Source organism: Streptopelia decaocto (genome assembly GCF_964273445.1).
Source record: "Streptopelia decaocto genome assembly, chromosome: 6".
In the NCBI taxonomy this organism is placed as follows: Eukaryota; Metazoa; Chordata; class Aves; order Columbiformes; family Columbidae; genus Streptopelia; species Streptopelia decaocto.
Window position 1 is genome coordinate 12642154 of NC_138660.1, and position 25042 is coordinate 12667195.

Consider the following 25042-nt stretch of genomic DNA (forward strand, 5'->3'; position numbering starts at 1 on the left):
AAGAAGAGTCAGAGGGAGCTGTTCATCCTTTACAAGGTGGTAAGCAGGGAAAACTTCCTCTAAAAAAGGGCGAGCACAGAAAATGTGTCAACTTTTCACTGTTCCTGATTTTGTCTTAACATTTACATTAAAGCAGAAATTTTATTTCTAGGCACTACCTATAGGATCTGCATGTTTGTAAAAGAGGCTAGACTCTACAGGAAAAGTCCGTTTTTAAGAGAAAAGTCACTCCAAATTATAATGCTTGGAATACAAAGATTCTTCACTGGGATTTTTCACTAACAACCTAGTGAATAGACACAGAGTCAGAATATTTTTTGAATGAACTCCAGCCTAGCTTTTCTGTTACCAAGGTAAATTATTGACCTATTTTTCCAGATGAAAACTATGAGATAATCAGATTGCAATGAGTGGTGGGGGAGATTGCAGTAATCCAGGAAAAGGAAGAACATTTTTTCCTTTCCACTCAGCCCAGGCACTACAGCTTAGACATGGGGAAGACAAAAAGATCTTCCACTCCCCTCGTTAAATCGACCCAAACACCTATAGATTGACAGCAGAATGAAATTATCTTCCTCATGACAGATGACATTCAATTTACTCGACCAATCCCAGCCTAAACTGTTTTGCAGTCAGGTCTGAATGATGAACTACAACAGTACAAGCTAGAATTATATTAAACAGAGCATTTAATAAAGATCAAGCACTAAATTCCTCCAACACAAACATAAGAAAAAGCTGACGGGATGTCATTGGTGCCTCCCAGGCCTGTGATGTGAAGAGTGAACTCAAGAGTGTCTAAAAAAACCTGATCTATACGGTCTGTACCAATTAACTACTAGTGAGCTGGAAAAACTGTCTGTGCATTTAGCAGTCCTGTATGGGACAAGGGCAATATACAATCCTGGATATTTGCACAACCAGATTTGCCACTAAGAATCTTTCCAAATATTTAAAATATTTCACAGAAATAACCACCTGATTACAGCTTGTTAGGAAGGCATCAACAAAGCTACAGGAATTTCAACTTGATCTGGATTTCATTGCTGAGATGAAATTCAGGCAAAAGTCACATGAATCACGGTAAATCAAACCAGCTGCTTCTAAGCACAGCTCCTTACAGAAAAAAACAAACAAACAAAACAGCGATCTCAAGCTTCAGGACAATATATTTTTATAACAAACCTCAGAGAAAACTGAAGTAGTTCCTTAATTTTAGACCTGTCTATCCCTTCTGTTAATTGCAATACTCAAAGCATCACCTACACTTCTAAAAATAGAGTTTCCCCCATAAAATAAATGATGGGTCACAAAAACTTTTGAAATCAAATTCCACCCTTCTTCAGAAAAGGAAAACTAACTGATGGGGTTTGTAGCACACCCTAAGAGAGTTGGGTAAATAGATCCCATTAACTTCGTCAGGACATGAAATTTAATTTCACTGCCTTTGCAAATGCAGATGAATATACAGACAGACATTATTCAGAACATCTGGGTATACAAATAAGGATTGTTCATTAAATCATTAGATTTAAAGGTGTTTTATTTTTTATAGCCCAGAGGGAGGAAATGTGCTACCTTTTCTCTATAAATACCCTCTCCCTTCTGGCTCAATGTCCCAGATACTTCCAAATAAGGGAAACACGGTTCCCTTCCTCTGTCGGTGGTCCTCGTTATCTCCTCCTAACTGGTGAGAATACACTGTTTATCTTGCAACGAAGCTCTAAGACCTTTGTGGAGCTCTTCTCCCAAGCACAGGGATTTAACCGCTGAGCAGGATGAAAATGTACTTGATACTATTTTTTTTCCTGCTGGTTGGATATCTATAAATTACATAAACTCTTAGAAAAAAGTCTCAGATTTCAGTCTTTTGGATTTGACTGTCAGTTGCAGCAGAAGCTGCGGATTCTTGAGATAATACGAAGATCCTCCGGGGGAAGAGGTTGTGCCTTACGTCATTCGGCACCGACTTCCCGATAAATCACGGAGCAGATATCTTATCCAGCTCCCCCCACCAAGGAGATCCTGCTGGCAACACGAGACAAGGCAGGGATGAAAGCAGATGAAAAGAATAGGAGAGTCTACACGGGTTGATCAGGACTGTGAAAAACAGCCTTGGGGAAAAACTCCAGCCACCAAGGACTTCTAAGTCACCAATAATGTCGAAGGAGAACCTTGGACACAGATTTCCCCAGTTTTCACTAGATACACCCTGCACTTCCCTAAGCAGACTTGCAGCTGCGTTTCTAGCAGGCTAGCACACTTATGAAGATTAGGGAGCTTCAGCTGAGGTTTATTTTGTCTGAGCTTCTGTGTTGAGACTGTAAATGTCACCAGAATCATAGTCACCCATTCTGCCCCATTTGTGCCTCAGAGCCATGGATGCCCAGGAGACCAACTCCTCATAACCATGCTGGATCACACGGATCCACAGCTACCCTGATGGTATGTTTGCATTCCAGCTACAAAAAGTCTGAATGAAACCAAGTTTGACACATTTTTTTGTTCACTTCTAAAAGCAGCTGAGATTGAAGATGGGAGAATATTGTGCAACTAAATTAAGAGATGATGCTCCCATTTAGTCAGTGAGGAGAATCTCTTATCAACAACTTCTGGTGCCTGGGTTATGAAGCCAGTTCTTTGGTCTTTCAAGATAAGTGGATAAAAATAGAGTGTGAATATCTCCTCTTTCCCTGCCCCAGACCCCCAGTTGGCAGGACCCTGTGCTAACCAAGCACAAAACATCCTTCTGCCGGAATGCGGCAATGTGGTGTGAAAGCAGGTAGGACCGGCACGGCCCTCAGGCTTCTCGTAAACTTTGGTTCTGTACCGAGGATGCAGCAGGAAAATAACTCCATGCTCCCAACATTTCACATGCTGATGGACTTTCATAGGCTTGTAAACTCCTGGAAATTATTTTTGCATGCAGTACAAAAGAAAGAAAGAAAAAAAACAACTCTGCGAAAAGAGTTGGTCAAGATGCACCAGAAGGAACTACTTAAAGCAAAATGCTGCTGGGTTTGGAGCTCAGCAAAGCAAGGGCTCAGGGACGGAGGAGGTACTTGCTTTCCAGAATCACTGGTATACTTGTGGTATTTAGCTTTTACCTTTCTCCATCAAAGCCCCATGATGCAAGTTTCAAGACGGTGGAGAAAAGAGAGATTTATTTCTCTCCCTCAACACAGTGACTTTCTCGGTGATGCTGGATATCCATCTTGGCAATTATTTTTGCTGAATAAATTCATTATAAATAAGGCATGGCTTGGATAAATTCTTGCATGCACACAGATTGACATGAACTTGGCAATGCACTTTACTTGAACTCTGCATAATGTCAATATGTTTCTAATATACTCATCAGTCTATACAGAGCTTACTTAAGTGGCTACTTATTTGACTATTAAGTAAAAAAATGTTTAGTAAATATTCTGTGTGGCCCAGCTAATGGAATTGACTCTGGCACACAAAGGTATTTTCTCAGCAACTTAACACCAGAAATATCTGAAATTCATAACCATTTTGTTTTCTGCCTGGACCAACAATTTCACAGCCCATTATTTTAGGGAATATACAAAACATAAATGATGTTTAAGAAGTAGGCATCTTTCCCAATAGAAACAAACAAAACCACAAACTCAGTCATGATGGGAGAGATAAAGTAGAGGCAGGAGAATATCACACTGGAAATTCCCTCGTGTCACAAATTAACTGTGGTTTCTCAAGTTCAGACTAGTACCCTAATTAATGCATCCTATTTCCTTTCACTTATTAAATCTAAGATAAACAGCATGCACACAACACAAAGTATATATTTCTAATTTGATGCAAGTCTAAACAACTCAGCCAAGTAGTATTATTTGCTGAAACCATTAAGAAAATGCAGTAGGAACACTAATGCCATTCTGATTTCCTAAGTGATGCCGATCTATACTGACAAGATTGAACACATCTCTGTTTTCAGTAAATATTGTTTCACATTCCATTACTTGGTATGATACTAAAATTTGCTTATCCTGACAGATGTATTTTAGTCTTCAGAGTGGTTTTTTGCCTTGTTACCAATAAAATCACTGTGTTGGTTTTGACAGGTTGTCTTCAGAACACAATTCTGTTAAGTCTCCTCATATTATAGAAGCAAATACATTTAGGGAAACCAGGGATGGTGCACTTACGTGGGGGTATTTTGTACGTCAGCAGAATAATCACGTAAGACAGATTTTGTCTGGAGAACATTTCTACATTATTATAAAAAGGGTCTTTATTAGTATGTACCTGTCTAAAAGAACACAAAAGTCACATATACTGCCATACTGTCGCTCAGCCCCTGTGCTTATACAGACCAAAAGTGACAAACTACTCTTTTAACTTTTGAATCTATAGAATATATAGGTACAGATACATACACAGCCCAATTAGCTTGAAAAACAGATTCAGGACCAAAATAGGAAAGAATTGACAGGATCTAGAATGAGTAAGTAGAGGAACTTCGCCTGGTTCCTGTCTGCATTGACTCACAGCTCCCTCAATTTCCCTTTAATTCACAGGTTCTGGATTTAAAAAAAGCTTGATTAAAAAAGAAAACAAAACACACAAAAAAAAAAAAACCCAAAACCAACCAAACCAACCAACAAAAAAAACCCACAACCAAAAAAAACCCACAAAACACAAAAATAGAAAAAAAAATCCACTTTTCCTAAACATATTTAAATATTAAAAAGTAGAGGAGAGCAGGATAGGGTTGTATCAAGCAAGCATCAGCTCTGCTCATTCCATATGTTGTCACCCCCTCTGCATCCCCACATGGCTCAGGGATCCTTGCTGGTACCAGCCCAGGCTGGTCACACCAGTCAGCTTTATTTCATTTCAGAACTTCTGATTTGCTGAGTTCAGTGCTTTTAAAGATGTTTTCAAATTAAAACCACGTTAGAACGTTCTCTTGCTAAGCCCATTTTCCACATGTTCCTGACACATTCACCTCAAAGAAACAAGCACACAGAGTGAGCCAAATCTGCTGAGACATGTCCGTCAGGATGTAGGCAGGAGTATGAGCATCTGAGGCAATGGTTTTCACCTTTGGGAATACCTGAAAGCTGCAGCAACGCACAAAATCAGATTTACAAAACCTCAGTGATAGAAAAGCAACATCTTTGCGTTTTTAAGCTGGCTGTACGCAAATGACAATGGTAGTACAAAAGTTTATGATCTATCTATAGCCTGCAGCAACTCTTTGAACTATTAAATAATTCAAATATTTTTTTTTTCTCCCTTCTCCATCCATGCGCAAGAGACCAACTGCTCAGAGTAACAGAGTGGACACCAAGTCAGCACTTGAGCACTGTTCTGGGCAGCTGAAAAGAAAGTCAGCTTCTCAAAATCACCACAAAACATATTCTTTATGGAACGCTTACAGAAAGGTGCACGTGAGTTCCCCGGAGCTGCCTCTCTGCCCAGGCTGGGTTGTTTATTCTGGCACCCAGCTCCCAGCACCCACCCAGCTCCTGGACAGGATGCACAAAACAATCCGTCTCCTGCTTTCTACTTTTACCCATTTGACATTTAGTTTTGGCTATCTTAATCCTCATCGAAGTTTGAAGAACTTGAAAAGAGGAAAAAAAAACAACAACACAAAACTATCCGATTTGAAGGGGAAAAAGAGAGATGTTTTATCAGCAAATAGGCAAAAGCATTCTAAGAATGCTCAAAACTGCTTGAGTTCCCGTAGTACTTGCAGCCACACACGAAACTTCTCAAACTACCAGATCATTACATGACCATGAAGGGAACCACTGAGTGCATGAGAAGGAAGTGACTCAGACTGAAATCCATAAAGGACAGCATGAATGGGACAGGATTTCCGCTTACAGCTCTTTTTACATGGCAAGGCGTCTCCATTAAAAAAAAAAAAAAAAGAAAATACCCACAAGCCAACCTTGATCCCTCCTCTCCCATTCAGGTTTTAAAACAGCCCTGCAGAAAAGCTACAGTTTATATTTTAAATCAGAATTTCTACTACATACCTCCAAGTTGTCTTCTTGACCAAGACAGTGTCCATCCTACCACAAGTGCTCAGAATAGCTGCTAACTCTTCAGACAATTATTAGCCTCATAAGATATCACGTAAGTTTCTAAGCCCCCCCCAAATGGCGTATTTCCAGCCTAAACAAGAAATCTTTATTTACAAGTGCACCTCCCATCATAAAGACACAATGTTGGCAATAGAAAAGGCCAGAGGAATTGTATTTATATCCCCCATCTTTAATCTCCCTACTAAAAAGAGCTCCTGACGCCATGCAAGAAGGCCAGCCTGGGACAAGGGCACATAGTAGAAACACCGATGTATTTTTAATGTACCATCACGCTGTACGGAGCACGGAGTGGCATAGGGGAGCACATGCTGAATCCACAATTGTAGAGGTGACTGAACCAAAAGTATTCCAGAGTCATTACCTGATTTTAGTACTACTGATGATGCTCCTACCCCATTTCTTCTAGAAGTGCTGAATCAGCTTTTTGGAAAACACCCGGTGCTTTTAACATTGGAAAGAAACAGTAAATTATTGACACATGGCAGAGTTTTCCTTGCCTTCCCTTAGTTCAGTGCCATGGGCATAATACATGCAATGAGTGATTATTTGATGGAAAAGTACATTTTTAACTATCTCAGGTCTCGTGATTTATGTCATACATTTTCTTGGAAAAAAGTAGAGTTTTCCTTGTATTGTACGCTATAATCTGTAATAACCTCAGTGCAGCTGCAGCAGAGGTCGCTTGGAGTCGCTCAGCAAGGAGCAACACACCCCTCAAAGAAATTACTACTGAGAAATAAGTAGCGGGACAAGCATTTACTTAAACACAGAGATAGCAAATGCAAGAACAGAAATGCCTGTTGTCCACCTCGCCGTCACAAATGCCACCATGGAGATGCACAGCATTTTCTGCAGCAACTGGGATTTTGGGTGTGCAAGTGTCTGCTCCAGCTGTGTACGGGGCTCCTCCAGCCCCATCACTCTAAATTCATACATTCCTACTTGCCCCTTAAGAGTTTTTTGGCTAAGTGGTTTTCTAAATAAAGACTTTTATTCTCTACATATTTTTTATATATATATATACACACACATTATAGACTTTCCAGACTACTCTGCAACTTTGGAAGCAGCAACACAGAGCCATCAAATTTTTAACTGTTAGCAGGCTTGAATCAATACACGTCCAGAAAAAGTCTAAGTTTAAACAGCTTTGCTACTTACCACTTCCGATACATTCTTTTTCTTGGCTATTCTAAATGCTCTGTCATTTTAGCAGCATGAATCAAAATTATCAACTGTTCCCAGATTGCTTTTAACTCTCAACCCTATGGCCATGTCAGTCAGGTACCAATCCATAAATCCCCAAATAATGAAAGAATAAACAGAGAAGGTAAATATAAAGCAGCAGATATGATTAGAAGCTTATAAATATCAAGTGGAAACTTATTGTAGGGCATTTCTTGGTGGAAGCCATTACAAAACCTTCATGGCAACCTTTTTGCAGAAATTGGCTTATGGGCATACATGCAGGACTGTAACAATAGACTTTGATGTGAAAAAGCTCACTATGAGTCCACAGTATTTTTTTTTCTTTTAATATTAAAAAATATCTCCTATTCCTGCTTTGGCCATGACCTTTGCTGTAGAGCAGCCTGACAGCGACTTCAGAGCTGCCACCCCTGGGCGTAGATGCAGAATCTAATTTTAAAACACCAGTGAGTTGCAGTTATCAGAAGGGTGGGACAACTGTTGCTTATTTGCATGGTCTCCTCCTATGGACTTTTTCACAGTTTGGGGGAAGACTCCATCATTTGCTGTTCCCAGTTTTAAGGTCCTCCCTGGCTGACAGACCAGATGTGCCATAGCCATGACTTCACTGATTTTTTTTGAATGTTAAGAGCACTCACGCTCCTCAGCTGTAGCACAGCAGACTGCTCCAAGAGAAAAAATTAGATAAACACAGGGTTGCAGGAAACCCTTCAACTAAATATGTTTAAATTAAATATAGATTATTTCAAAAGTGATCATCCAGGCTGACTCAGTATCTACTGAAACTATACTGCAGTTTAGCTGTTAAGACTATATTTTATTGCAGGTCTTTCACGCAGGTGCCTCATGTATTCCACCACAGACTAGAGTAAAAAAATATATATATAAACATAAATAAGAATGTTAAGTGTTTAAGCTGATTGACAAGAAATAATTACGAAGTCTATGAAGTGATTCATTTTGTTGGAATAAAGCATTCCTAAATGCAGCTCCTTGCTAATTCTAAACATCCCAAAGCACGGCTGCAAATCCTCATTCCTTACCATGCCAGCACTATTTTTTCCCCTTTCAGCTATCTGTCAAATTACTTTTGATGGGTATTTATTTCAGTTACGTCTCACAAGTAAAAGTACACAATCAAATAAATATACACAATATATAGATAATGGAAAAAAACTATGTTGTATGCATAAATTCACTCAAGAGATTTCATAGTGTGCTACATCATAAGTATCGTAGATGTGTTAGGTATAAGCTTGCTTACTACCTAAAAATTTGCTCCATCAGTTGCAGTTGTAACAGTCAAAGAGACAGGCAGAGAAATGCTGAAAGGTATAATGGGTTATACTAAGTTACTGAGTGAAACTTCGGTAGAAATGGCTACGTGCAGAATGGCTTGTGATAAATGAGATTTGATTAGAAGAACGACCCAACGTTTTATGGTAAAGTTTAAATTATAAGCCTCTGAAAATGTTGAAAAAAAATTATTTGAAAAGTAGCCAGATTTGACCACTAATCCCAATGGCTAAGATTGAGCAATTTCTTCTTAAATTTCTTCTGTTTCAACTAATCCTACTTCCATTGAATTTCCACATAAACAAACTTCTCTTTTCAGCAATTGCCTCTAAATTTTCTAATAAGTTTAGTGCATTTATGCAGATACAAAGTAGTTGTACTTAGTAGTCAGGTTTTGGTTATAGCTCAATTGTCCATGAGGATTTCGGTGAATTGTCAAGATCCCTGTATGAAAAGCAAAAGAAAACCAAGAACTTGCCCATAAAATGCAGTTCTGTTTCCAACAGATAAAAAGAGAATGATGGTGCATCTACCAGGGAGTAGCCATGAAAGATGGGGAGGCAACTGGTTCATCTTACAAAAGAAATATAGTACAGCAAGCTCAACGTTTATATTTAAGTTCACACTGTATTAACACTGTCTTTATGTGTGGGTGGTAGTGTTTTTTGGCATAGTTACTAGATCCATATACAGGCGGTCGTAAGCCTGAGAGGTGCAATAAAAAAGGAATTAAAAATAAATAAAACTGTCTTTACCATGCGGGTCTTGTTCATTTGACTTTGGGCTGCTTCGTGCCCTGCGCTCCGGCTTCTTCACTGCCGGAGCCCCCCCGCTGCTGCCGTTGCTCGCTCCGTTGTGGCTCTTCGCGTAACCATTGTATACAGTGGCGCAGCTGCCTATATGGCTTTTGTAGATGGACGAAGGAGGACTATTCAGACGGTTTTGGCGATCGATCTGCCTGTCTTTGAGTTTTTTGTGCTGTGGTTTGCTGTACTGATCTTCCCTGGTGATATAGCTGGACATCCCATATAGTGGTATGATTTCTGAAATGAAAGAACTCAGCCACATTAACTCAGAACAACAATCACTTGAGTGTTTTCAGGAAACCAAATTCCTGACCATCTCCAAATGAAACAATGACAGATTTTCCTGGAGATAGATTTTACAACAAACCAAAGATTTCTTTCTTAAAAACGCTTTTTTGCAGGACTGATCAATTTTTTGTATCATATTAAGTGCGCTCATTTGCTGTTAGAGATTTTAAACTCATTGCATAAGCACATATGAACAAATAAAATACAGCAATTAGGGAAACAAGATTTTCCCCTCCTTTTCAGTCTTTGTGTTTCAGGAACACAGATTTCAAGCAAAAATTCAGGCAGACTGATATTTAGGAAAAAGCCTTCATAATTTCACAGCAATTTAGGAGTTTCTTCCCCAGGGCCTGACTGGACAGAATAAAGCAAGATGCCCTGGTTTCAAGCTGCCATCACCAATTATGTGCAGTATAATTTCCCAATGTAATAGACTTTACGATCACGTCAACTGTGCCTGCCTAAGGAGAGAAGTGCAGCAAGAAGTGGAAGCTTTGGGTAAGTAAAGCAGTCTAGAAAAAGCTTGAGAAATATATGTACACCTCAGACACACTTCATTAAACACAATCCCCTGTTCACTCCCCAAGAATGACTGTCTCTAACCTAAGACAGGTCAGCTTGCAGGAATCGGAGTATTTTCTGCTTTTCTCTATAGGTCAGCCTTCCTTTTTGCACTCCACTTTGAGTCTGAAGCTTGAACAAATTCACATCAAAATTATAGTTTTGCCTTCGTTAGCACAGTAACAATTGATACTCAATATATTCTTCATATTTTCTTTAACATCTGTTCAGAAGTTATCATACAAACATCTGAAGCAAACAGGCATCCTACCCAGCTGTTGCAAGCCTTATTTGTAAGTTGAGATTGCTATGCATACTATATGATAATCTTCCAGGTTGTTTCAACTAGCCAGATTTTTTTCTTTCCTATTTCAGTGTGTCTTGGCCTTCACCTTTCCTCATCTAGCTACATGATCATAGTTATATTCTTAGAGCAACTAACTGCCTAAAATCAGCATGCTACAATGTTGCTCAACAGAAGCTTCAAGGGGTAGCATCCATTGATACCTCCCTTTCTTTCTTTCTGCCTCTTCCTTCCCACTCCAGCAGAATCTCACTTCTGGTAATATGGCTTAAACATATTCTTTAGAAAGGGTCTCAGGTCCAGTTAGTTCAGTGGCAACGTTAAACCATGAATCTTGAACTGACTTCTATATTAAACATCTCAAGTAGCTTTGCCAATTACTTTTTTGGTTAACGCCCTCTTTCAGATTACACAAAGACTTATCTCCAGGCCGGCAGAGACACAGCAGTGCATAGTTCAGACAGAAATATGCCCCTTTCACTCCTTTTCTTTCCATTATTTACTCATGGCCTGATTAGGGTTGCCATGCTACCCTCTGGTATCAGGCAATGCTTTTCAGTGACTTACTGCACAGTCTCAACCAGAACAACAAACAGAAAAAGCCTGCTATTTCTTAGAAAACCACAGCTGGGGGCAGGAGGCACGTTACAGCCAACAGGAAGCGGTGTCCGGCTTTTCCCACTGGGAATGACTGTGACAAGCTGTGCTGAGATCCAGCCCTCCCCATCCATCCTCATTCCCAAGCCAGGACTGACACGCTATTTCTCTGGTTTTTCTATACAACGCTGCATCCTGACACAGTACGAGTGGCTGGCATGACTCATGTCCTCAGTTTGGAGCATGGGATGAGATACTTTTTCCCCACTGTATTTACAAAGTAAGTTAAAACTGTTTTTGTTTCTGCACCCTAATGTTGCAATGTTGGATTACCCTGTGTTGCTGCACTCTTGATGGCTACACCCCCCTGCTCTGGTTGTCAAACAAGGTTCCATCCATGCAGACAAAGCCACTCTACAGGTTCTCCAACTAATACTGCAATACCAGTATCTTCTGTCCAGCTCACCTTGTTCTCCATATATTGTTGGGGGAAGATGATGCTGTGGGAAAAACTGTGGTGGCATGTCCCCAGGTCCAGTGACAGGAGGATAAAAAGCTGTGTGAGAGTTGTGAATAAAATGGGGATGGTGGGTCAGGTACGGAGGTAAGTGATGAGTTGGAGAGATGGCCGAAGGATAACTGGGAGGGTAACACTCCGGAGACTGGGGGGTAACCACCACCCTCCGGACACCGGTGTTGTCTTCTATGACCTGGAAGAGAAGGCAGGAAAATGAGCATGTTATGCAGCATCTGAACCAAAAATATTTTTAAAACAGAACTGTTTACAGTTTGTTCTCCCATCAGCAAATGGTTGGTCCTTAGGTTTATTCATGAACACATTTCTAAAATTAATATCAGCAGAAGTAATCATAGTGGTGATGTGGCTTTTCCTGGAGACTCAGTAGAGCCACACTAATCACCAGGAGACTTACTGCTGCTCCCGATAACTATGTGGTTAAGAGATAAATAACCTGTGTTTAGGGAGTAAAACAATTAGGAAAGGAACAGAAAGCACCAAAACAATACTTATTGGGACCAACTTTACCTTCTGCCCATAAAATTTCTACCACTGATTTTGACAGCACTTTCAGTGAGTACAGAGTTAGTAATGCTTGGCAATGAGCTGCCACTGCCCCTGCAGGGAGGCTGCATGTGTGCACAGACACGTCCTCTACAGGAACCCCTTCTGTGGACACACCATTTTCAAAGAATTGCTCTGTTCACAACAGGTATCTATGCAAGACATATCATATGGCAAAAGGTTTTTTTTCTGTTACAGAGCTGGTCTGTACGTCTGTGGAAATCAATGCTGGAATATGCATAACTTGGCCCCAAATGCCATAGTCAGAGCATGTAAAAACAGATGTAGGAAAGTGGAAATGTGCTTAGGCCGAAAAAAAGGTTTTCAGCTTATAATTTTTCCAGAGCTATATTTCTGAAGAACAGTCAACCAGCCAAAATTCAGTCCAGACTTAAGAGCCAAGCTTTTCTGGAAGCTTATTAAAAAAAAAAAAATCTGACATTTCTGGAACATAAAAATACAACTGTGTAAGAACAATTATTATCCTTTTGATACTGCAAATTGACGCGCAAAAGGTAGAAAAGCACAAAGGAAGTAGAATTTAGTTTCATATAACAGGTTGTTACAAACCTAACTTTTTCTAAACTGACTGACACATAGATAGAATAATAAGCATGATGAATGTGTTGTATAAGTGAATGTGCATCAAGGGCACCTGCCATAAGATGCTGCTGCTCTCAGTTGATTGCCACCAACATTAGCTGGAGTTATCTGCCCCCACAGCAACATCAGAAGAAGAGACCCTGCTATGCTCCAGTGACTCCCGTCACATCTCTGTGTCTTAGCCTACATCACAAAGAAAAATTTGTTTATGATCATCCTAAGAAAGACACCTAGGTACTAGAAAGAGTGCAGAAGAGGCAATGAAGCTGGTGAGGAGCCTGAAGTACAAGTCTGATGAGGAACCTCTGAGGGAACTGGGGCTGTTTAGCCTGAAGAAAAGGAGGCTGAGGGGAGACCTTATCACTGTCTACAACTACCTGAAAGAAGGTTGTAGCATGGGGGGTGTTTGTCTCTTCTCCCAAGTAACAAGCAATAGGACAAGAGGAAATGGCCTCAAGTTGTGCCAGGGGAGGTTTAGATTGGAGAGTAGGAAAAAATTCTTCACAGAAAGGGTTGTCAGGCATTGGAACAGGCTGCCCAGGGAAGTGGTGGAGTCACCACCCCTGGAGGTGTTTAAAAGGTGCGTAGATGAGGTTCTTAGGGACGTGGTTTAGTGCCAGAGTGAGGTTATGGTTGGACTCGATGATCCTGAGGGTCTCTTCCAACCAAAATGATTCTATGATTCTGTATACCCTGAAGTGAAGCAACTGTGCATGGCATGGGCACACTTTTTTTCTGCTGCAGAGGGACAAGCAGGTTGTCACAGGGTAAAATATAATGAGTATTAGCTGACCAAATGCCCTCCTCAGGCCACGTGTGTTCTAAAGTTGTAAGAATTTACGCCTGTTAGCTACAGGCTGCAACCACATACACGTCCAATTTCTGTGGGCTGGCTGGTCTCCTACAGAGCCTCACTTGTAATTGATGTTTGACATGAAAAAAATGCGTTGCTTTCTATGCTGAGTAACCAGAATAGGAGTTGTTTAGCTTAACATATTTGATCCTAACTTCTAAATTTACAGCCCCAACTAGCAATTTGTCATCTGCTAGCTTTAAATTTCGAAGACTTTACAGAGTCTTCAAAAGACGACTGAACCTCAGAGATTTAGACTATCACACCAATTTAACTGCTGCATTTTCAGGCCTCCCACCCCTGCTACTGTTCCTACTCTGCCTCCTGGCACCAGTTCTGAAACCTGCACTCCAAAACCCAGAGAAGAGGAAAAAGCTGTTCCATTTAGCACATATAGGATACACAGAACTACTTATTTAGGACCACGTACAGAAATGCTGGACTTCACTGTCTTAGATTTGGATCACACTCTAATTTGAGACAGCAAGCTTCTACACCCTGATGTGACAGTTTTTCATCATGGCTTTCACTAGTCCAAGCCTCAAAGATAACTTGAGTTTTCCAGGTGGGTATATGCTCTTATCTTTGCATCTAGACCAGGCTACATGTGTATTTTGTGCCCAAGTGAAAAGACAAATACATTAAAGAACAGAAAGTTTGTACTCTGTAGCAGCACTCAATGTAAACCCATATTTAAAATTATTAGGATTTCTCTTTCTGAACTATCTTCTACAGAGCTACGTGGAAAGCTCAGACTTCCTTCAAATACCTTTTTGATGAAATTATCCAACTAGATGAAACTATAAAACACCAGCAGTAGTGAGAGAAAAGGCAGAGATCAGGGGATGAGTCAGCCTTCCAGATGACTTTCATCAAAAAGCTAAGTGACCAACATTAATATCTTTTAGTTCTTTCTTCCTAGGCCACGACTGCTGACTGCATTCCTGTTGCCTCACGTCCCAGTGTTCCAAATGAATGCAGAAACTCAGGAGACCTTGCACAAAAAACCAAACCAAACCAAAAAACAAACCAACCAACCAACGCAACCACACAAAACTACCACACAACAACAACAAAACAACACAGCAAAACTTTATTTCCCTATCCTACAGGACATTTCATCCCTGAACGACGAATTAGAGATATATATGTAAATTTCTGAAGCTGTACCTTTAAATATGCTATTGTGTCCTTAACAGATCATAAAATTGGTAATCCAGTCTGTTATGTATTATATGCATTAGATAGCTATAAAAACAGCACAGGCTAACTCTGTAGATATCTCTTGATTTGTAAAACTTGCAGTGGGTGGAATCTGGTAGTGCCATTGTGTGAGACGACAGTTTCAATTCATGAAAGAGCAAATCAGTTTTGGTGCATTAATGTAAGTCACGTAACTTAGCAGAGAGGATAAACGTCACTATTTAAAGAAGAATTAAAAGTAATTGCTATTACTAATTTTAGCAGTTTATATTTACAGAAAACAAGTATTTCTCATCATTCGGCATCTAGAGCTAAACTTTCATTTTGTGTTTTTCAAATAGTTACCAGGTAAATTGTCTTTTGCTGTTATTTTTCGTGCTTGCTGGTGTAAATGGCATGCCGCTTCAAAAACAATATTATTATAGCATAGTTTTACATGTTTGGTTTCTCCCACCGCCCCCCCTCCTGGTATTTTAGGAACCTTAATTGCTAAGTGAGGTAAATAGGTGATCTTTCAAGATAATCTGGATGAACATCATCCTCATATACAATAAAATTTCGTCTCTCATCGGTTGCCACGTTTTGAGAACACCATTTTAAAGGTTATTTGTAAAACATTAAAGATATCACTGTAGCAATGAAAACACAGTCTAACTAGAGATAATTCACATATTCAAAGTACGCCACTCCTCCATGTTTACTCATTTTTCTCCATCAAAATCTAATACTACAACTCCAGGAAAAAGACAGGCAAGTTAATTTTGCACGGGTTAACTGTACCTACATTTTGTGACTTCTACTTAAAAGAAAACAATCACACTCATCCTGTAACACATGCTTACTGAATAGGTGTAATATGGTAATATGGAATTAATTTCCATTTGCTTTCAAGAAAATTTTCTTATTTCACTTAAACTTTGCGTGCTAGATTCAGCAAGGACATTTGGAGCATGGCCACTGGGTGGACCACGACCAATACTTTGGGAATTTCATAAACTAATATGAAACTTCATTAATAAATCAATCTGTACCAGAAAACAGTACAGAATGAGCTCATCTGCAAGGAACTTGGATGTCAATGTTTTATTTATTCACTTAACTTATTAAGGATGCCAATCCAAGTTAATGCCAGCCCTGGCAAGTCTGCATCACTATCTTTGTCATCCATCACATACAAACATCAGTATTAAATCTGTACCTTGAATCTGGAAAATAGGCAGAAGAACATCTATAATGCTGGCAATTATGTTGGAATATAATAAATCTGGAATTACACAGATCTTCAGGACCAGTGCTCGTGAACTTAAAAGGATCATGACTTTATGGCTTGTTCCATATGAATACAAGATCTGCACAACCTTCCTTTTGTTCAGAGCATTGGCAAGAATCATCCTGTTAAAGGATGACTCGATCGATCGTAGTCTACACAACACAGAATCTCCATTGAGCAGTAAGCCTTACAAAACCAGAAGGTCTATGGATAGAAGCTTATGCTATCGAAACATGGTTTTGGAGGAGAACACCTCTCTTAGGGCACAGGATATACCCAAGACCAAAATCCTGATTCCTGAGAATGTGATGGATTTTCTAACGCTTTAAATGCCATTTAAAGACTTTCCTCTTTCTAGAAGTTACACTCTAGTTCTGTCAAATGTAACATGCCTGATGCAGGAATACTGAACTGCAGGAGCATGGCTTGAATTGCGTAGCTCAAACTGCACGACCACAATGTTACCTCCTGACAAAAGGAATCTTATCAGCATGAAGCATACTTCATGCTCCAACCAGCAAGCTAGGCCTTTAGCCTTAAAATACCTGTGGCAGAGATCACATATTAACAACTCTGTAAATAAAATCAGAAGTGGAGTTTCAAGCCAAATTTTCATGTTCAACTACACATGAGCAATTCCTCAAACTCCAGTGGAATTGCTCCAGATTTGTTTCAGAGAGAGCAGCTCTCAGCCAATAACCCTCGGCAAACAAGTTCACGATAGAGCTTTTGCTATTTCCATTGCCCTAGTTCTCCTCATTAGAACACCCCAAATCCTCCTTCAAGCCTCCTCCCAAACACACACTGTGAAAAGCAGAAACAACAACCCATGAGATTGTCCTCAAATTTCATAGCTTGGCATCCAAATCATGACCTTTAATCTACAGATTTTGCTGACACACCAGGCAGCTGGACTGCTTTGGGAGCTAAGAAGAGGAATTGGGCCACAGACCCCAAGAGCATATAGCCTCAGGTGGACAACCCAGCGAAGAGTATGGTCCCAGGACTCCTGTGGAAGAAACTAGCTCCATCCACAGCTTAGAACTAAAACAGACATTAACAGCTTGTGCCCAGCTCCTGACCAAGTTGTAGGAGCTGCTCCCTTCTCATCCTTCAACATCCAGCAGTTGAAACCAAAACTGCTGACTTTGCAAACATTTAATACAAATTTCTCTACCCTGCCACCTTCCAACACTAACTTTCTCAGTAGCTATATTGTCCACCAAGAACACAGCAAGGAACTTTTTTTCTCTTTTATATTTAACTAACCCTTAGCCAACAAAGAATTGTGGAGACATGAACTCTGATCTGAGAGTTTCCATCTGCCAGAGATGCACATCATCTCAGCAGCATCTGCTGAAAAGGAAATGCAAAATAACCAGTCTTTGAGAGCAAAAACATAGCACAGAAGATCTGAACTAGTGGTATCTATTTGACTTCTATTATTTCCCTTGACTTTTTCCCAACCTGGCTAAGCCTCATCATTAGGAACATCTCCTTAACACCAACAAACCTGGCTTCCAGTCACAACTACTAATATTGTCCTTAAAGTCCAGAAAGAGAGTGTATTTTTCCGCTGTTACCAGTGGAGCTGATCTTGCAGGGCACACAACCTCCTGTCCATTTTTTGCGGATCATTTCCATAATACCAAAGAGGTAATGAAGCATCATTTTAATCTAGGATTGCAACCACTAGATAACTACTGTAATATTTAAGACTAATACTCACAGCTACAACAGGCTTGGCATAACAAAATGGAAAAAAAGATTTCATGTCTTTTTTTAATAGGCACCGTTACTTCTCTGCAGGGGTATCTGCTTTCTGACTCTTCAATGTATACTTTAGGGACAAATCAAATAACAAATATATCTTTATTCATATCTCAGAGTGCATTAATTTGCTGTACGGCCTTAAATTCTAAATTTAAGTTGTGTTCTCATTGTTTATCATAAATTAGAGTTTTTAACTATGAGGCAATAGACAAAAGCAAGAGCAAATAAGGCAGGGACATTTACTACAATAAGACCTAATTTGATTACTGCACACTTTCAATTACTATTTAATGTGAAGCAGTCTGAAAGGCAAGAGGCTCAGTCGCCACACAGCAGAACACGCATTCCGCTGCCGAAAAGCACTGAATCCAGAGTTTTCCCCTAAAACTTTACAACATATTTTCAAGCTCCTTGGAAAAATCTTTTTCAGAAGAGGGTTTTGGGTGGTTTTTTTATTTGTTTGTTTGTTTGTTTTTTGTTAAGAAACTACTTAAAGGCTGCTTTAGAGGAATTATTATGGTGCCCCACAAAAAGTGTTGAAGAGGAGCTGCGTTCAGACAGAGATACATCTGGAAGATTTCATCCCCCTGTTTTGGAAAGCGTTTTGCTTATACCCAACCATTTATCTCAGTACAGGGGCTGAGAGGTATAAACATTTTAATAACAAAAAGGTGTTAAAGTTACTTCAAAGGAAGAGTAAATCTTTTAAAAATTCCTCTGCATGATCTGGGTCAATCTACTCAATTAGGTGAGCCCATGAGGAGTATTACATTGCATATGCTCTTGCAAAGCAAAGCCCAACCACCCACCCCGGGATGCCGGGGAGCAGGAGGACGCTGGACCACGCTGCCGTCCTGCCCTCCCTTTCTCCTTGCCTGGTAACAGGGTCCCCTGCACTCGAGACATGTTTTCATGCTGCTCAAAAGTTAAAATACCACAGAGCAATTGCAGTACTTTGTGGGATTTGAGTATGACGCCATCCACAATTTTTCAGAATTACACAAGCTCACATGTTTCCTGAGAAGGGGAAGGGATCCCAAGACATACTCTATTTTCTGCTTAACAAGATGCCAGAATATATGTATCAAGTGTTCTTATGCTATTTATCAAGGATATCTAAAATCCTTTGTGTACTTTTAATGAAGCTTTTAGTCCAGTTCAGGTCTCAATGAAAGTGGTGAAATTATTTGATTTATTGTATCTTTCACAGCTATTCTGCCTTACATCAATCTTTTTTTTCTTTTTCTCTTTGTTTTTTTTTTTTTTCCTTTATTACTTCAGAAAGAGTCTAAGCTTAGCAAAAAATGGAAGGAACACAAACAAGTTGGTCATCTGAAGTGATTATTTACATAGAATAGCAGTGGCTCTTCGAGAGTTCCAAAACAGCTTTGTGAAAGGCTTTCTCAATTTTTTCCGTGAACAGATAATTAAATCACACTTATTTCTGAAAACAAACCAAAACCCCCGGTTCCCAATACATTGCAGGATTTCTGCTGGGGAGATCTTGAGGATCAACAGCATATTTTATGGCTACAGTGGCTCTTTCTGTCACTTCCATCAGTCTTCTACCCCTTCTGACTGTCACTAAGTCATCGGCTAATAGAAGGAGAGAAGTTGCACATATAGGCTCAACCTGTGTGCTTAACTTTTGCTAGTGTTAAAAAAACCCAAAACCTGATGAACATACTGGTGTGTGAAGGTACACACACACGCTCACTTGTAAAAATGTGTGTCTACTGTCAGTAAAGAGAAGGAGCATGAAGATGTGTATTAGAATTTTCATTAAGATACCTAAATTCAACTTCAACCAAGTAGACTTCTCTATATGGATCAATGCTGTTGCTTTTATACACATTTTAGTCCTTCAAGAAGCATACCTGTGAGATATAACCAGGAGGCACATGAATAGGGGGAATGGATCCATTGGGTGACATCATGGGAACCTCTGCTGGTCCTAATAGAAAGACAGAAATAAGATATTAGGGTTTTTTTCAGTTAAAAAAAAAATGCACAATTGCTCAGAAAGGCTAAAAACAGCTTTATTTTTGAAGCCTGCAATAACAAAATGAGCAGCTCCACTAATTTCTGGTATATGGAAAATGCTTTGCGCCACCATTCTGAGAATAAGATCATTGTTCAATGACTTTACCATATATTCTGTTGAAAAAATATTTTCATCATAAAACAGCTAAAACATAGACTTTATATTACCCTCTGATCAACTTATACAGCATTAAGGAGTAACACAATATGTCCTTTAGCAGCCCACAATTCCTATATTGAAATCTGGTTAAGTTATTCTTGTCGAAGGCATGGGAGCAGAGAACAAAGCAGAAACTGTGCAGCCTCGAATTAGGCAGCTCCCAAGGAAAGCGTCCAATTGTAGCAAAAAAAAAAAGTCACATATGTGAAAAACTATCTATCTATTTAAGAATGCACAAAAGACCAAATTCATTATCTCAGCTATTCAGACTAACCTTGGAATGTGGTTATACAAGCAAGAAGCTTATGGTTTCCACTCCGAAATCCAGCCCTGAACATGCAAGTTCCATTTTCAGGCACTGAGTACAAGTATAACAAAGCAAGTGCCATAACCATTCGACTTTTGCAAACAGAGCCTCACAGCTGAAAGAAAGCGTCTAGATAAAATGGAAATAGCTTGCTCAATTGCTCATTGATTCAGCCATTAAAACTGGGAACATCACACAGAACAGTCAATAAAATGAAGCCCCCAAACATCAGATAGATGGTTACAATGAGAATTTACGACTTTGAAAAAGAAAAGTTAATTTCATTACTTCCTTATTACATATTCACATGTTTACACTAACCTTTTACACTAACTATTTGCCATGGATTAAGGAAGTATTCACGGTCAAACTCTTGAAAAGAGCTCAGAGACAATTCTGCACCTGGCTATTGTAAATTGAATTTCAGCTTTGACTAATAATGCAAAAGACAACTTCATTAGTTTACCTGATGTAGAAGCCATCTAACATCTCCAAGCTGTATCACATTCTAGACAAGGAAGCTAAACACTAAAACATATGAAGGACTTCAGGCAAAGATGGGATCTAATGGCCTTTAGAATGACTTCTCCTGAAGTTTAGACAAATCTAACAAAATTTCCAACAGCAAAGTGGGCCACAATCTGTTGTCTTATACCAGCAAAAGCAGTCCATATTAAATTATCAAGAAGTCATTCGCTATTTATCTACATTTTATACTATTCAGGCTGCTGATCGTACAATAAGCAGGAATTCTCAGCCCCTTAAAATGCAAGTTACTCACAGGAACCTGCCCCAGTTATTTAGATCTCCTATGAACTTGGTTCATTTTCTCTATCCAGTTATTTATAGTCTAGTCAGCATATATGGTTTTTACCACTCACATCTAGATTTGAAATATGGTAATTTATCAAGCGTATTAAGCACTTAGAAACTCCAAAGTTTAAACTAAGTAATTTTATGTGTGTGGTTCTTCTGCTCTTCATACTTCCCTATATTTAACTATGTAGGGAACTTCACCTACACTACAGCCCCAATAAACAAGTCAATATTACTTCTCCTTCTTATTCAGCTCATATGTATTCTCTCCCCTCACCTTATTCTATAGTCCTTTCGACATGATATGTCTTCCCAGACGGTCAGTCATTTTAGTGTGAATTGAAAAAAAAATACCAGCATGAGTAGTAAGCAACTACTGGCAGAAGTTGCCATTTAAATGGCTCTATTTAAACCCATCAAAAATAGGAAGTGACAACTGGTTATAGAAGGAACTTCTCATAAATATTGAGTAAATGTGCTTTCCCTATCGAAATCTCTCTGAAAATTTCTTTTGAGGAATAAGGTTTTATATTCTTCTCTGAATCTACTTCAGTGTATATACACTGCCAAGTTTCACTCTACAGTAAGGTGGACAGTACATCTACATGTAACAGTCAGTGCCGGTAAACACACATTTTTGGGAGATACAATACACACTGGATTATCAAACACTCTTCAGCTCTTCAGGATGGAACATGCCTGAGATTAGGTAAAAATGAGCATTTAACATTGTTATACGACTCATTGTCAGTGATTTCTCAAACCTGAAAAACTACAAGGAAAAAAGTCATTATGAAATCAAAAAACCTCAGTTTAAGTAAACAGTAATTTAAATATTACACATAAATGTTGCTTAATAGAACAAAGCTTTCGTGTTCAACCTGTTTCATCCCCTCACCAAAATGCAATCTAGTTATAGTCATACTGGCTCTAACCAGTCTTTCTCAAAAATAGGTACTCTGACTTGGAAATAAATTCAAAAATGAAACAGTTGTGGAGTTTCTACATACAGATCAGATAGTCCCTATACAACAAATGAGAAACACTTTGCTCAGCATGCTTCATATCCGCCCTTCGTAACCTTGTGCCAGCTGCTCATGTGGAGTAGTGATCTACCTGCAGGAAGAAATCAAACTCCCACACTGATACTGTTGACTGTAACACTTCCACTTGATAAAGAAAATGAAATCGTGTTTTATCATCAAAATGTGCACCATGCAAGACAATTCTTAACCTTTCATATGACCCACAAACTGTTAAAGCCATTTGGATAACAGGTTTTAAAAGAATGACAGCCTAGTGATTTGCAGCTAGATTTTGTTTCCAGTGCTTTGATTTCAAGGTTAGCCAAATGACTTTAGCATACACTACTTCATCTCTCTCATCAACAGTATCAAAACAACTTCAAGTGGTAGTGACTAAAATACAGACCCCATCTCCCCGGCATGATGAGTCCCAGGAATTATTAAAGACGATTCTTGCAATTAAATGACTTCCCAGTTCACACTCACAAAATTAAAACTTTTTTGGTTTGGTGGGTTTTTTGTGGGTTTTTTTTGAGTATTTTTGGTTATGTCACATATTTTTGAACAGTTAAAGTTGACATTTAGAGAAGGATGATCCTCAGTTGGTTCTATTCACAGGATGGATATACGTAATGCGTCCTCTATGGAATTAGAACTTTGCAAGTTTTAATTGAAACTCATGGTTCAATACAAAATTTAATTTAAATGAGAAAAAGGCAGTTTGTTCTAACACAGATGCTGTACACTGAAATGAGCTCGCTCTAATACTTTTCAAACCTGATAACAAACAGAGTCTGTCTCCCACGTTCATGACGAAACCGAGCCAGAAGAGCTTTGGCCACCTCTCACTGACAAAGCAAGAGCCCAAATTCCATCCTGAATACAGACATCATGAATACAGAGCATCTCCAGCAGCTTCTGGAGGGCTGCCCCAAAATGCTGGAGCTGGCTCCATCCAAGATGCAGGTGCAAGGAAATTAATCCCCCACCTCTGAAATAAGAGGAGAAGCAGAGGGGTCAGGAAGCACTCAAGTCCATCAGCCAGGCAAGTGACAGACCACACTCATCCCCTGCTCCACAAGCACAACGTTTTCATATTTATAACACATATTAATAATTAAGGGACAGTAAGAGAGGCAACTCAGTCTCATATTGTGGCAGAGCTAACGAACAGCTTGACACCCCAATAAGAGCCTCTCCTCCTCCTCCAAGCCACATGGTCCCTCTTTGCACTGCTCCACCACTCCTCTGACACGTAGAAGCTAATTATTTTAATCATTTTCAATGACCACAAAGGTTTTGCAAATCTGTTGCCTTTTAAAACACACCTGCATATTTAGTCTAACAAAAATGACAACAATTATTCTATTCCCTCTTGTATAATGGTTTATTGTGTGAAGTGGCAGATTAAAGCAAGTCCCTGTCTCTCAGTGCCCCTGCCAAGAGGCTGCTTGTCACTGAGAGATTGTCACATCTTCTGGTCATTTTTGTTCCTTCAGGAATCATGTCACAATCTTCTTGAGAAATTTCTGGCCCAAGGTTTTCAAGGCTAATTATAGCTTTGGTTGCAATCCATTACACATTTAAAATTCTTCTATAAAACGAGTTTTGGAATCGGTGTGCTTTTTTCTTGTTCCTGAGTGATCTTTTATGAATGCATTAAAGATCGCTTTAGTTTAATTAGGTTTTTGTCCTTAAATTATAGAAGTCAAAATCCGGCATTTCAGGTCTTCCAGCTACAGCAATGTGACTAAAATATGACCACTGTAGAGTATTTTTCACATCCAGCTCCAGCACACGGGCATGTGTGTTACTCCCCATTTCTGCTGACTGTAGCTGATTACTAACCCTGCCAGGCTTTGTTATAAAGTTCCCATTTTGAGAACAGCTACTGAAAACTCTCTGAAGTTCAGGAATTTCTCAGCCCTGTTTCTAGCAAACATGTACTAATGTACCATTGCACACTGCAATACCTGCATTAGCAGAGAATAAGAAATACAGTGATTTGGGCACTTTTGCTTTGAAATTTAAGAATCCTGTATATTTTAATAACAAGAACCTACTGCACTAGGTAATTAGAAAATTAAATCCAGCCACATAAATGTGTTATTTTTTATAAAGCTTAACAGTTATAAGTAGTTCATAAAACAGCATTATGCCTTTCTCTGATTCACAACAAAATTGGTATCACATCTTCCACTACACAGGGTGCTTCCCAGGAAGCAAATCTCTGAAGCAAGAGGTGTGACCGAATGAAAATGGAAGATAATTAAAGGGCAAATTGGCCTGCTTTGCTAAAACAAATGACCCAGGACTTGCTGACCTTGGCCGGGACCCAAGAGTTTGCATTTTCACATGGATGAGCAGCTGTTCCGGAACAATTTCCTCAATGAAATAAGCACAAACAGACCCCTTTGCACCGTCAGGCACACGTGTCTTCTCCCTCCACTTGGTTATTCTCAAAGCAGCTTACAGACCAAACAAAGTGATGACAAGGAAAATAAAAAACAAAACAAAACAAAAAATCCTGGATTCTTCCATTCATCTTCCTGCCTTTGCAGCTGAGGTGTGGTGAACATTTTTCCCAGCCTTTCAGCTACAGTCTAAAACTGCTCGTTGGGCCAAGCTAACAGGAGTATGTCATAAAAACCTTTATAGTAGAATGTAAAGAGCTCTCACATATACATACCACCACGATTTTGAGGTGCAGCCTCTCCTAGAGAAGAGCTAATTCAGGTGCTAACTTAGCTCTGCTCACACA

The 25042-nt window shown here is 39.4% G+C and overlaps 1 protein-coding gene across 3 annotated transcripts in view; it reads right to left on the reverse strand.

Annotated features, from left to right (window-relative positions):
* The window catches only part of FNDC3B (fibronectin type III domain containing 3B), a 195049-nt gene that overhangs the window by 79868 nt on the left and 90139 nt on the right, over nt 1-25042 (reverse strand). For all 3 annotated transcript variants that reach the window (XM_082057207.1, XM_082057206.1, XM_082057208.1), the window contains 3 exons: nt 19808-19884; nt 11614-11857; nt 9347-9634 (listed from right to left, as the gene is read on the reverse strand). In XM_082057207.1, coding sequence (XP_081913333.1) covers nt 9347-9634; nt 11614-11857; nt 19808-19884 — 609 coding nt within the window. The remainder of the gene's footprint in view (nt 1-9346; nt 9635-11613; nt 11858-19807; nt 19885-25042) is intronic.